Source organism: Artemia sp. Qi Xiang Cuo, chromosome 13 (genome assembly GCF_049724085.1).
Source record: "Artemia sp. Qi Xiang Cuo chromosome 13, ASM4972408v1, whole genome shotgun sequence".
In the NCBI taxonomy this organism is placed as follows: Eukaryota; Metazoa; Arthropoda; class Branchiopoda; order Anostraca; family Artemiidae; genus Artemia; species Artemia sp. Qi Xiang Cuo.
The window spans coordinates 20,526,198-20,541,149 of record NC_142806.1 but is presented as its reverse complement, the minus strand read 5'-3'; the positions used below and the strand labels follow the sequence as shown (position 1 = coordinate 20,541,149).

The following is a 14,952-nucleotide window of genomic DNA, read 5'->3' as shown; positions in this document are numbered from 1 at the left end:
TTCTAGTGCTCTTTTTAAGTGACCAAAAAAATGGAGGGCAACTAGGCCTCCCACGCTCATTTTTGCCCAGAGTCACCCGATCAAAATTTTGAGATGGCTATTTCGTTCAGCATGGTTGAAAAATATTATAACTATGTCTTTGAGGATGACTTGATCCCTCAAAGCCCCCAGGGGGAGGGCTGAAAGTTATGAACTTTACCCAATGTTAACATATAGTATTGGTTATTGGGACCCGGATCAATGGTAACCGAAACTCTAGAAAACGGTATTTTGATACAAATAGATACATCAAAAGAATCAGATTTTAATGCTGATTTCAAATATATAAGTTTCATCAAGTTTAATTATACCCATCAAAAGTAACGTGCCTGAGAAAATTTGGCTGATGTTCGAAAAAAGGGAGAAAGACCCCCTAAAAGTTATAAAACCTCAATGAAAATCACACCATCATAATCAGCGTATCAGAGAACCCTACTGTAGAGGTTTCAAGCTCCTATCTACAAAAATGTGGAATTTTACATTTTTTGCCAGAAGAAAGATCACGGATGCGTGTTTATTTGTTTTTTTTCCCAGGGATGATCGTATCGACCCAGTGGTCCTAGAATATCGTGGGAGGGCTCATTGGAATGGAAGTTAAAAGTTCTAGTGCCCTTTTTAAGTGACCAAAAAAAAAATGGAGGGCAACTAGGCCCCCTCCCACGCTCATTTTTTTCCAAAGTCATCTGATCAAAATTTTGAGATAGCCATTTTGTTCAGCATGGTCGAAACTATTATAAGTATGTCTTTTAGGATGACTTAATCCCCCGAAGTTCCCGGGAGGAGGGCTGAAAGTTATGAACTTTACCCAATGTTAAAATATAGTATTGGTTATTGGGAAGTATACAGTACAGACGTTTTCAGGGGAGATTTTTCCTGGTAGTGGGGGGGGGGGGTGTATGTGGGAGGATCTTTCCATGAAGGAGGTTTTCATGGGGGAAGGGACATTGCAATGAAGGGGACGCCGGATTTCCCAGCATTATTTAAAAAAAAGATCAGAAATTAAATATAAATAAAACAAGTTTTTCAACTGCAACAGCAGCAACATCAAAACTTTAAACGAACAGAAAATATTACATATATGATTGAGTTCACCCCCTTGTCAATACCTCACTCTATAAGCCAGAGATTTCTAAGTACTTTCATAAGAGCTATTTATTCTAGTTAACGGCCTTTGTGATTAAGCGGTCAGTTTTACAGAATTGGAACAAAATTCGAACTTTCGCTTAAAGAGCAAGGTATTGACTAGGGGGCGAACCCCCTAATATACGTATTAAAAATATATGAATATAGAAGTTCGTTACGTAAATTAATTCGTAAGTTACGTATATTTATTACTAATAAAAACGTTCGTAAATAAAATGAAACAAGTTTCGAGAAAGCCATTTAACCAAATAAAAGTAAATTAATATTAAAATTTTGTTTTAATTATTCAATTACTGTGAGCCAAGATCAAAACCTCCATGTATTCAAAAAATTTCAAAAATTAAATAAAAAAATAAGTTTTTTTAACTGAAAGTAAGGAGTGACATTAAAACTTAGAACGAACAGAAATTATTCCCTATATGAAAGGGGCTGTCCTCTCCTCAACGCCTTGCTCTTTACGCTAAAGTTTGACTTTCTCACAACTCTATTTTTTTAAACAATAAAAACTTTAGCGTAAAGAGCAAGGCGTTGAGGAGGGGACAGCCCCTTTCATATACGGACTAATTTCTGTTCGTTTTAAGTTTTAATGTCGCTCCTTACTTTCAGTTATAAAAACTTGTTTTTTTTCTTTAATAAGCAAATAAAGCTACCTTACCGGCTTTCGCTTGATGTAAGATCATATAATTTTTTTTTAAACTATGCCTCACGAAAACTTTAATTGCTTCTTAACCTAAAAAAAAATATTAATTAAAGTAAAGAGGAGAAGATCAATAAATAAAAAAATGTACCGTTGTCAGACACAGCGCATGCACCATTTTTGGGGTCCATTTTGGTTTTTCCATTCTGAGTATGACTAGTAATTAGTACCAACGGAAGCTTCCCTGTAATCGAGCCTTCTACATTTTTGGTCGGACGGTTGGTGCCTCGACTTCCTGGTGAGTTTATTCCGGAAGACTAGAAGGAAAAGGGATGGAATTTTTTATTTTATACAATTTTTGCCGTCACTACAAATGAATACACATTTGCCGTCAAATTTGCTACAAATTTGCCGTCACCATATATATATATATATATATATATATATATATATATATATATATATATATATATATATATATATATATATATATATATATATATATATATATATACACACACACACACACACACACACACACACACACACACACACACACACACACACACACACACACACACACATACACACACACACACACACACACACACACACACACACACACACACACACACACACACACACACATATATATATATACATACACACACGTACACACACACACACACACATATATATATATATATATATACGTATATATATATATATATATATATATATACTATATATATATATCACTACTACTACTATCACTATCACTATCTATCTATCTATCACTATCATCACTATATATATATATATATATATATATATATATATATATATATATATATATATATATATATATATATATTAAATAGTAATTTCTGTTCGTTTTGGGTTTCATTTATTTATCGATGCTGATTTGTGGTAGTTTCACGCATGGTAGATTATTTTAGTTTTGCTCATTTTTTGTTTAATGGAGTTATTTACTTTTCTTTGAAGAACTTATTTTGTGGAAAAAGTTTTTTTAATTAATTTCTATTCGTTTTATATTGACATAGTCTTTTCAGAGGAAAAGAAAATAATACTTTGAATCTTTTCGTTGTTTAAGACTTTATAGTTTGGCCTGCTATTTGTATGCTGGAGAAAAATTTTCATCAATTTTTAACAACATGCACCCTTTTAAAAATATGGACACAAATATTACTGTTTAATTTAGTTTTATACCTCCTCTAGTTGACCTGAAATGGAAAACTTGATACCATTCGCAAAAAAATCTGTTTACTTTCTTTGATAGCTAAGATACACTTACGCTATTTTGATTTGGTTAAATTTTAAGAGCAGAAATGGGAGGGTTGGCTTTGGAGGGTGGGAGTGGTAGTTTGATTAGTTGCCCTCAAATCAGTTTCGACTATTAAAAAGGACATCAGCCCTTTCTATTTTCAATCGAATAAGCCCTTTTCGAAGATCCCACGACAATTCCTTCGATACGAAGTGCCCTGGTATAAACAACAACAGCAACAAAAAATAATACATTATACCCACTTCGATATTTACTACACAAATATCAAGCCTTCCAATCACTTTCGACCATTAAAAAGGACACTAGGCGTTTCGATTTCCAATCGAATGAGCCCTTTTGGAAACGACAACGCTCTCTATAAACACATTATATGCCCCAGGGCATAAATTGCAACCCTTACCCTAAGGTCTGTTAGGGTGGTTGTCATCCTCTAAGACCGAATTTTAGGAAATTTCAAAAGTTAAGCCAAACGCCTATCTCAACACTTTGATGGCGTGCGATTTGGCAAATTCTGGGCGGGACAGGGGCGACAATCGCTGTTCAATCATTTTCAACTATTAAAAATGGCCCTAGCCCTTACAATTTCCAATAAAATGAGCCCTTTTGAAGTTTCTACGACAAAACTTGCAATAAAAACTTATATGCCCCCAGGGCATAACTTTCACCCCTTGCCCTGAGTACTGGGGGGTTTGATTCTTAAAGACCTAATTTCCAGAACTTTCTACAACACTGAACAAAATGGCTATCTGAAAATTTTGATTGGATGTGTTTGAAAGAATGATGGGCATGAGAGGGGGGCTAGTTACCCTCCAATCACTTTCGACTATTACAAAGGGCACTAGCCCTCTCAATTTCGAATTGAATGAGCAGCTTTTGAAGTTTTACGACAACTCTATATATAAAAACCTGATATGTTCCCAGGGCAGAACTTACAACCTATGCCCTTGGGGCTCTGGGGGGTTTGTCATCCTTAAATACATAATTTCCAGAACTTTCAACTACGTTGAACAAAATGGCTATCTCTAAACTTTCATTGAATCTTTTTGGGAAATGGTGGGCGTAAGAGGGCTCCACTCACTTTCGGCTATTAAAAAGGGCAATTTCAATTTCCAATCCAATGAGCCCTTTTTGAAATTTCTATAAAAACTTTCTATACGCACTTTATAGGCCCCAAGGGCATAATTTAAAACCCTTGCACCGAGGGCTCTGAGGGGGTTATCATCCTAAAAGACCTAATTTCAAGAACTTTGAACAAAATAACAAAATGGATATCTGAACTGAAAAAAAATGGATATCTGAACTGGAAAAAATGGATATCTGAACTGGATAACAAAATGGATATCAAGAACTTTGAACGTTGAACAAAATGGATATCTTAAAATTTCAATTGGATGTGTTCGGGAAAATAGTGGGCGTGAGAGGGGCTTTAGTCTCTCTCCAATCACTTTCAACTATTAAAAAAGGCACTAGCCCTTTCAATTTCCAATTGAATGAGCCCTTTTGAAGTTTCCACGCTCTCAATAAAAACCTTATACGCCCCAAGAGCATAACTTACAAGCCTTTGCCCTGAAGGCTGTGGGGGGGGGGGGAGAGGGGTTGTCATCCTTAAAGACCTAATTTCCAAAACTTTCAACTACGTTGAATAAAATGGCTATCCAAAATATTGATTGGATGTGTTTGGAGAAAAGATGGGCGTGAGATGGGGGTTAGTTGCCTTCAAATCACTTTCGACTATTAAAAAGGGCACTAGCCCTTTGAATTTCCAATCAAATGAGCCCTTTTTCAAGTTTCTACGACAAAGATTTCAAGTCGAACCTTATATGCTCCCAGGGCATAACTTATAACCCTTGCCCTGAAGACTTTGGGGGAGTGTGCTGCTCAAAGGTATAATTTCCTGAATTTTGAATTGCTTGGAACAAAATGGCTATATCAAAATCTTTATTGGATGTATCTGGGGAAATGGTGGGCGAGAAAGGGATGTTAGTTGCTTTCCAATCACTTTCGACTATTAAAAAGGGCACTAGCCATTTCAATTTCCTATCGAATGAGCCCTTTTTGAAGTTTCTACGAAAACACGTTACATAAAAACCTTATATGCACCCTGGGCACAATTTACAACCCTTGCCCTGATGGGTGTGGGGGGTAGTCATCCTCAAATACCTAATTTCCAGAACTTAAAACTCCGTTGAATAAAATGGCTATCTCAAAGTTTTGATTAGATTTGTTTGGGGGAAAGGTGGGCCTGAGAAACGGGTTAGTTGCCCTCTAATCACTTTCGACTATTAAAAAAGGACACTAACCCTTTAAATTTCCAATCGAATTAGCCTTTTTTAAAGTTTCTACGACAACACCTTCTATAAAAAACCTTATATGCCCCCAGGGCATAACTTACAACCCTTGCCCTAAGGGCTGTGGGGGACTGTCCTCAAAACCATAATTTCTATCAGGAAATCAACTACACTTAACAAAATACCCATCTCAACATTTTGATTGTATATGTTTGGGGAAATGGTGGACGTGGAAGGGGTATCAGTTGCTTTCAAGTCATTTTTGACTGTTAAAATGGGCACAGGCAACTCCAATTTCCAATTGAATGATCCCTTTTCGAAGTTTCTACGACAACTTTTTCGATATGAAGTGCCCTGCTCTAAAGGAAAAAATTAATAAATAATATATTATACCAGCATCGTTCTTATATGCCCCCAGGAGTAGAATGGGGAGCGCTACTCCGAACAGTACAAAATTCGGTTATCAAAAGAATGTATCACCGAACAGTACACCCAATATGGGCATAGAGTCATTAGGGAGAACACGTGGTTAATGGGGTCAATGACCTCTTTTTCCAAGGTCGATGTTGTTGTTGTTTCCGAGGCAAATGTCAAGGTCGATGTTGTTTTTGTTGTTTTTGGCACGCTCTCAGCGAATGTTATGATCCAGAAATAGCATTTGTTATTGTTTTGGTCATGTACATGCTCGCGGCGAATGTCATGGTGTCCAGAAATAGTATTTGTTGTTGTTGCTCTCGCCAAATGCTATGAGTTTCCCGGAAACAGTTAGATCACGTGTTTCCTTCTCAGCCAATCAGAGGGCTTTGTTTACATAGTAGCGGCGGAGTGAATATAAAGAAAGGATTTTTGTTATAGTTTTATTAGTCTGTGAATAGAATTCAAGGAGTGAGAAGAAGAATAGTTTGACTTTACTCATTTGGATATATATTTGTGATGGCGATGAGTGGAATGTTTACCCTATTAGAAGTTGATAGTGGAGTTGATGATAATGGTGCAAGAGCACCAAACATTGCGGTGGAAATTACGAAAGGATCACGTCTTTGTCTGGAATGGGATGCAGTATATGCAAGATATGTGATATCCTTGAGCAAATTTAAAATGGAGGATCAATTATGTTTTGCCGCTAAAGTTGATATAGCACATGTGAAGGGACTTCAATGTGCTTCATGTGCATTAGTGAAACATATTGAAGACGATATACAGTGTTGCTAATTGTAAATTCTATATATTATTGATGTTATTGTAATTATTAAATAAAGTTGTTTTTAAATCAAAAATGTTTTCTTTCGTTTCCTGTTATGGGTAATGACTAAGGCTCAGTCTAGAGTAAACATTCGGAGTGACAGAACTGAAAAATGAATAAACTTGATAAAGAGAGAATTAGATCAAATCTAGTGTTTATGGAAAAACATTTGATTTTGGATGATGATTTTCTTGAGTTATCTATTAAACGCAGGATATTATTTTGTCGGGGAACACTTTACAATATAATGAGGAGTGATTCTCCCCCATTGGACTATTGTATGAAACTTTTAAAATGTGATTCAAATGCTTATAGTCAACTTATTAATATATTAATTGGAACAAAGCAGAATCATATAGTGGATAAACTTTTGAAAATATTGCCAATGGATTCATTGTAGATGGCTCCCCCGTCATGCGAAAGAGGTACCGTGAAAGAGCTACTCCTCTCTCCCCCATTTCCTCCCACCGTGAATTTATGGAGCGAAGATGATCAGTTTCGTTTTAGCTGTGAGTGAGTTGACGACGGAAACCAAAAAATTTTCTATATATGTCCATTGTGCTTGTACAATCTTGGCAGTTGGAATCAATGTGAGAATTGTACAATTATTGATGACTATAGTGCAAAGTGTAAATTATGTAATCCTTGTAAATTACATATAGGCTATGCAGTACAAATTGATGTATGTAATTCATGTCTTGAGGAGGTGTGTGACTCTCACCCTAGAGGGCACCTATGCTCCAATTGTCACTATGATAAATGTGATCAGTGGGAGAATACTTACCCCGCTATGATTGGAAAGAATCCCAAACGTGATTTTAGTTTATTTCTACGAGATTGGTATCGTCGTGGATTTAAATTATTCTGGGAAGAGGAATCTGGTCTACGATTCAACTGTTGGGGTAACAAGACAATCAGGTTTCTACGTCATCGCTGTGATGACACCACCTACTATGATTATAAACCAAGTGATTTTTATTTGGCAGTTACCGAATGTGATTCACCATTTGAAAACATTGAATGTGATATTGCTTCAAATAGACAGATTGAAACTCGTGAATTTCATAATATGAATGCAAATAGTATCATTGACTATACAAAGAGATATGACAAGAGTGAAGTTACATTGTACTGTAGGAAATGTGACCCTGACTTTGCAGTCAACCAAGATCAATATACAGTGAATCCAAATGATTTACCAGCATTAGTGGTTCACGATAGTTGCCTAAACATCGAAGAAGTAGAAATCTAAAGTGTAGATTTAAAGACATTGTTGTATATATATGCATTTTATTAATTAACAAATTCACAAACATTTCTTAAGCACTTTACTCTTAGGGCACTGAAATCAATACCGTATAGGTCTGAGAGGATATTTTCCACTAGAAAGTCATTCAGACGAGGATTGTCAACGTAAATGTGGAGAAACTGCTTGTAAGTATAGCCAATTTCCAAACCGAGTCAAAGAACATCAGGCTATTGCAGTGTCCTACGCCCACGTGCAAAGAGACAATTCTAACACCATGCGGTTGTTAGAAATAGTTGAAACATTAGATGAGAACGACTGCATGGTCAAGGCACTGATTAAACTGATTGGCACGGCTAATGGCGCTATTTCCCTTTTGAGAAATACTCTTTATCCAATGATGTTGTCCGCACAGGATCGTCTCGCGATTAAAAATCAAAAAATATGTTGGGTTTGTAAGGGGAAGTTTGCAGAGGGGGATAAGGGGACTAAAGGGAAAAGAGGGGGGAGGGGGAAAGTCAGAGATCATAATCACTTGTGGCAGGAAATATCCTCGGCGGGTAGTAATTTTAGGGGGGTTGCGCATCAATCGTGTAATTTAAATGTTAGCCAGCAGTTTTTTATCCCTGTTTTTATTCATAATTCCAATTATGACTTAAAATTTATTTTACCGGCACTGGCATGTATGTATCGGGAGGGAGGGGGAGTAGATTGTCCATGGGTAAATAGTTCATTTATCTACAATATTATTCCCAAATCAGCCGAAAAGTTATTGCTTCTCGAACTGAAATGGCAGGCAGTGGATAATGGGCATACGTTTTGGAATAAAATCAGTTTTTTAGATTCCTTTAGTTTTTTTCCCAAGGCATTGAGTCAATTGATTCAAGTGCAAAATAGCGACAATTTTGATAGCTTTCCCTTGCTTAAAAAGCACCTTCCAGACAGTGAAATGTATGACCTGTTGACCTGCAAAGGTATATACGCATACGACTATTACTGTTCTGGCGCACGCTTAAGTGAGGTGAAAGTACCTCCAATTGAAGCTTTTTACAATTCACTGACCAACAGTGAATGCACAGCCGAGGAGTATGAGTTTGCCAAGAAGGTGTGGTCCAAGGGGGATTGTAAAAATGGGTGGGATTATTGTAGACTGTACTTGGCCAGTGACGTTCTAACTTTGTTGGATATAGTCTGTAAGAACACAGACCAGATCTATTCAGAGTTCGGGTTAGATATAGGTTATTATTTTTCAACACCCCATTTAGTGATGTATTGAATTTTAAAAATTAGCAGGGAGGAAATAGGCCTAATCACCGACGTAGATCAGCACCTTTTTTTAGAGCGTTCAATGAGGGGAGGGTATTTTTTTCATGGGGACCGCGTCTTATTAACCGATCTGAGCGGACAAAGCACCGGTGCAAAGTCAAATGCAGTGTTCTTGGACATGAACTCATTGTACCCCACGGCAATGTCCCACTACTCTTTGCCATGTGGGAACTATCAATGGCTTGACAATCCTTGTGAATTTCCCGACATTACCACCGTCAAGGACAATGGGCCACAAGGATGGTTCTTTGAAGTTGACGGTCACATTCCGCTGGCGCTTCACGACTCAGTCAAAGATTTTGTCTTTCCCTGTATCAATCGCCCCGTGAGCAGGGGCTCTCTGAACCCCTACAATCGTTCATTGGTTGAGGATATGGGGATGCACTGGACTCCCTTCAAACAGAAACTGATTGCTGATTTGGACTCTAAGGATAATATCGCTGTTCACCATGTGCTTTTGCAATGGTTGGTGAGCATTGGTTTAAAGATAACCAAAATACACAGGGTCCTGCAGTTCAATCTGCGACCCTACTTGAAAACGTTTATCGACACCTGTGTCGATAAATGCTCTAGGGCAAATTCAAAGGTGGAGAAGGAAATGTATAAGCTCATTCTAAATTCAGCGTTTGGCAAAATGTGTGAAAGTGTTCGTAATAGATCTCGCTGCGACGTCGTGACTGACCCTCTAGAGTGTGCACAAATTATTGCCGATCCCAATTTTACATCGTTCACGAGCATAGAGACTGGCATGGTTCTTCTACACTGGCGAAAGCGAAATGTGGTACTGAACAAGAATATTGCAGGCGGCAGTTCAGTACTGGAAATTGCCAAAAAGCTCATGTTGTCGTTCTTTTACAATGTGTGCAAGGTGCAATGGCCACGGGAGGGGGAGGTTCAAGTTTACTATGGTGATACAGATTCTCTGCTGTTAAAGGTAAATGGGACTGAATTGGATTTATTGGGTGATTTGCAAAATGGGGTGCACATCAGCTCGCGGATGGATTTCACCAACTGGAATCCATCTTCTACCCCGAGTTGGTGAAACGTCAAGCCCCCAACCAACTATTAATGTTAAAATCAGAGACGGGGAGTGATTTGATATCCAGGGGGGTGTTCCCGGGCCCCAAAGTCTATTGCGTTGAAACTCATAGTGGGGGAGAAAAGAAGGCATGTAAAGGGGTGCCCACACACTTTGTAAAGAACAATTTTAAGATGAGTGTGTACAGAGACTGTGTAGAAAATAGCTTTGTGCCAAAAGCACAAGTACTTGCAATTCGCTCTCTACAGTATAGAAATTATAGTGTAAGAGTAGAAAAGAATGCACTGTCATCTATATCCGACAAAATATCTGTGCTCGAGAATGGTGTGACTGTCCTACCCCATGGCCACTACCGTATTTCAGATCAGGTTGAATGCATAGACTATCGTAATCAACTTGGTCTGGATAAATTAACCTAATCTGAACTAACCAACTAACCACCCCCAACCTGTTCATAAATTAACTAATCCCAACTAATCACTAATCCCCGGCCCGCGGCCGGCCGGCCGCGGGCGGGACCCTAGAGGGTCGTGCACACTCTAGAGGGTCAGTCACGACGTCACAGCAAGATCTATTACGAACGCTTTCACACATTTTGCCAAACGCTGAATTTAGGATGAGCTTGTACATTTCCTTCTCCACCTTTGAGTTTGCCCTAGAGCGTTTATCGACAAAGGTGTCGATAAACGTTTTCAAGCAGGGTCGCTGATTGAACTGCAGGACCCTGTGGATTTTGGTGATCTTGAAACCATCGCTCACCATCCAGTGCAAAAGCACATGGTGAACAACAATATTCTCCTTAGGGTCCAAATCAGCAATCAGTTTCTGTTTGGAGGGAGTCCAGTGCATCCCCATATCCTCAACCAATGAACGATTGTAGGGACTCAGCGAGTCCCTGCTCACGGATCGATTAATACAGGGAAAGACAAAATCTTTGACTGAGTCGTGAAGCACCAGCGGAATGTGACTGTCAACTTCAAAGAACCAACCTTGTAACCCGTTGTCCTTGATGATGTTAATGTCAGGGAACTCGCAAGGATTATCAAGCCCGGGATAGTTTCCAGACGGAAAAGAATAGTTGGATATTGCCGAGATGTTCAACGAACTCTTGTCAGAGAAATCTGTACGTGAATGTATACTGGTGTACGGCCCGCTTGGATCAATTTATAAGTTACGGTTACAATGAAAAACATACACACCCCTAATTGCTCTCTCTAACACAAGGGGTGCAAATTCGTTAGTTCTTATGCCTATTTCCTCCTTCTAATTTTTGAAATTAAATCCATCACTAAATGGGGTGTAGAAAAATAATAGCCTATATCTAACCCGAACTCTGAATAGATCTGGTCTGTGTTCTTACAGACTATATCCAACAGAGTTAGAACGTCACTGTCCAAGTACAGTCTACAATAATCCCACCCATTTTTACAATCCCCCTTGGACCACACCTTCTTGGCAAACTCATACTCCTCGGCTGTGCATTCACTGTTGGTCAGTGAATTGTAAAAGCTTCAATTGGAGGTAGTTTCTCCTCGCTTAAGCGTGCGCCAGAACAGTAATAGTCGTATGCGTATATACCTTTGCAGGTCAACAGGTCATACATTTCACTGTCTGGAAAGTGCTGTTTAAGCAAGGGAAAGCTATCAAAATTGTCACTTTTTTGCACTTGAATCAATTGACTCAATGCCTTGGGGAAAAAACTAAAGGAATCTAAAAACCTGATTTTATTCCAACACGTATGCCCATTATCCACTGCCTGCCATTTCAGTTCGAGAAGCAATAACTTCTCTGCCGATTTGGGAATAATGTTGTAGATAAATGAACTATTTACCCATGGACAATCTACTCCCTCTCCCTCCCTATGCATACGTGCCAGTGCCGGTAAAATGAATTTTAAGTCATAATTGGAATTATGAATAAAAACAGGGATAAAAAACTGCTGGCTAACATTTAAATTACACGATTGATGCGCAACCCCCCTAAAATTACTACCCGCCGAGGCTATATCCTGCCATAAGTGATTATGATCTCTGACTTTCCCCCTCCCCCCTCTTTTCCCTTTAGTCCCCTTATCCCCCTCTGCAAACTTCCCCTTACAAACCCAACATATTTTTTGATTTTTAATCGCGAGACGATCCTCTGCGGACAACACCATTGGATAATGGGTATTTCTCAAATGAGAAATAGCGCCATTAGCCGTGCCAATCAGTTTAGTCAGTGCCTTGACCATGAACTCATTCTCATCCAATGTTTCTACTATTTCTAACAACCGCATGGTGTTAGAATTGTCTCTTTGCGCGTAGGCGTAGGACACTGCAATAGCCTGATGTTCTTTGACTCGGTTTGGAAATTGGCTATACTTACAAGCAGTTTCTCCACATTTACGTTGACAATCCTCGTCTGAATGACTTTCTAGTGGAAAATATCCTCTCAGACCTATATAGTATTGATTTCAGTGCCCTAAGAGTAAAGTGCTTAAAAAATGTTTGTGAATTTTTTTATTAATAAAATTCATATATATATAAAAAAATGTCTTTAAATATTAACTTTAGATTTCTTCATCTTAGATGTCTATGCAACTGTCGTGAACCACTAATGATGGTAAATCATTTGGATTCACTGTATATTGATCTTGATTGACATCAAAGTCAGGGTCACATTTTCTACAGTACAATGTAACTTCACTCTTGTCATATCTCTTTGTATAGTCAATGATACTATTTGCATTCATATCATGAAATTCACGAGTTTCAATCTGTCTATTTGAAGCAATATCGCATACAATGTTTTCAAATGGTGAATCACATTCGGTAACTGCCAAATAAAAATCACTTGGTTTATAATCATAGTAGGTGGTGTCATCACAACGATGACGTAGAAACATGATTGTCTTGTTACCCCAACAGTTGAAACGTAGACCAGATTCCTCTTCCCAAAATAATTTAAAGCCACGACGATACCAATCACGTAAAAATAAACTAAAATCACGTTTGGGATTCTTTCCAATCATAGCGGGGTAAGTATTCTCCCACTGATCACATTTATCATTATGACAATTGGAGCACAGGTGCCCTCTAGGGTGTAAGTCACACGCCTCCTCAAAACGTGAACTACATCCTTTAATTTGTACTGCATAGCCTCTATGTAGTTTACAAGGATTACATAATTTACACTTTTCACTATAGTCATCAATAATTGTAAAATTCTCACATTGAGTCCAACTGCCAAGAGTGTATAAGCACACTGGACATATAGAGAAAATTTTTTGGTTTCCGATGTCAACTCACACAGAGCTAACACGTAACTGATCCTATTCGCTCGATAAATTCAAAGTGGGGGGAAATGGGGGAGAGGAGTAGCTCTTTGACGTTAGCTCTTTCGAATGACGGGGGAGCCATCTACATTGAATCCATTGGCAATGTTTTCAAAAGTATATCCACTATATGATTCTGCGTTGTTCCAATTAATATATCATTAAATTGACTATAAGCACTTGAGTCACATTTTAAAAGTTTCATTCAATAGTCCAATGGGGGAGAATCACTTCTCCTTATATTGTTAATTGTTTCTCGACATGAGAATATCCCGATTTTAAGATATAACTCTATAAAAACATCATCCAAAATCAAATTTTTTTCCATAAACACTAGATTTGATCTAATTCTCTCTTTCTCAAATTTATTCATTTTTCAGTCCTTTCACTCCGACTGTTGACTCTAGACTGACCCTGATTCGTTAGCCCTACCCAGAAAAGAAAAGAGAACATTTTTTATTTCGAAACAATTTTATTGAATAATTACAATAACATCAATAATATAGAGCATTTACAATTAGCGATACTGTATATTGTCTTCAATATGTTTCACCAATGCACTTAAAGCACATTGAAATCTATTCACATGTGCTATATCAACTTTAGCGGCAAAACATAATTGATCCTCCATTTTAAATTTGCTCAAAGATATCACATATCTTGCATATACTGCATCCCATTCCAGACAAAGACGTGATCCTTTCGTAATTTCCACCGCAATGTTTGGTGCTATTGCACCATTATCATCAACTCCACTATCAACTTCTAATAGGGTAAACAGTCCACTCATCGCCATCACAAATATATATCCAAATGAGTAAAGTCAAACTGTTCTTCTTCTCGCTCCTTTGAATTCTATTCACAGACTAATAAAACTATAACAAAAATGCTTTCCTTATATTCACTCCACCGCTACTATGTAAACAAAGCCCTCTGATTGGCTGAGAAGGAAACACGTGATCGAGCTGTTTCCTGGGAACTCGTTACATTTGGCTCGAGAGCAACGACAACAAATACTATTTCTGGACACCATGACATTCGCCTCGAGCATGTACATGACCAAAACAACAACAAATACTATTTCTGGATCATAACATTCGCTGAGAGCGTGCCAAAAACAACAACAACAACATCGACCTTGACATTTGCCTCGGAAACAACAACAACATCGACCTTGGAAAAAGAGGTCATTGACCCCATTAACCACGTGTTCTCCCTAATGACTCTATGCCCATATTTGGTGTACTGTTCGGAGATACATTCTTTTGATAACCGAATTTTGTACTGTTCGGAGTAGCGCTCCCCATTCTACTCCCAGGGCGTAACTTAAAACCCTTGCCCTGAGTGTTGTGGGGGAGTGTCCTCCTCTTTA

At 38.1% G+C, this 14,952-nt stretch overlaps 2 protein-coding genes across 2 annotated transcripts in view; one reads left to right on the top strand and one right to left on the bottom strand.

Annotated features, from left to right (window-relative positions):
- The window catches only part of LOC148945059 (solute carrier family 35 member F3), a 350,545-nt gene that overhangs the window by 95,015 nt on the left and 240,578 nt on the right, over positions 1–14,952 (top strand). The window lies entirely within an intron of this gene.
- Positions 1–14,952, bottom strand: part of LOC148945060 (uncharacterized) — a 39,996-nt gene that overhangs the window by 2,215 nt on the left and 22,829 nt on the right. Inside the window, exon 3 of the mRNA XM_089099429.1 lies at positions 1,971–2,136. Coding sequence (XP_088955555.1) covers positions 1,971–2,136 — 166 coding nt within the window. The remainder of the gene's footprint in view (positions 1–1,970; positions 2,137–14,952) is intronic.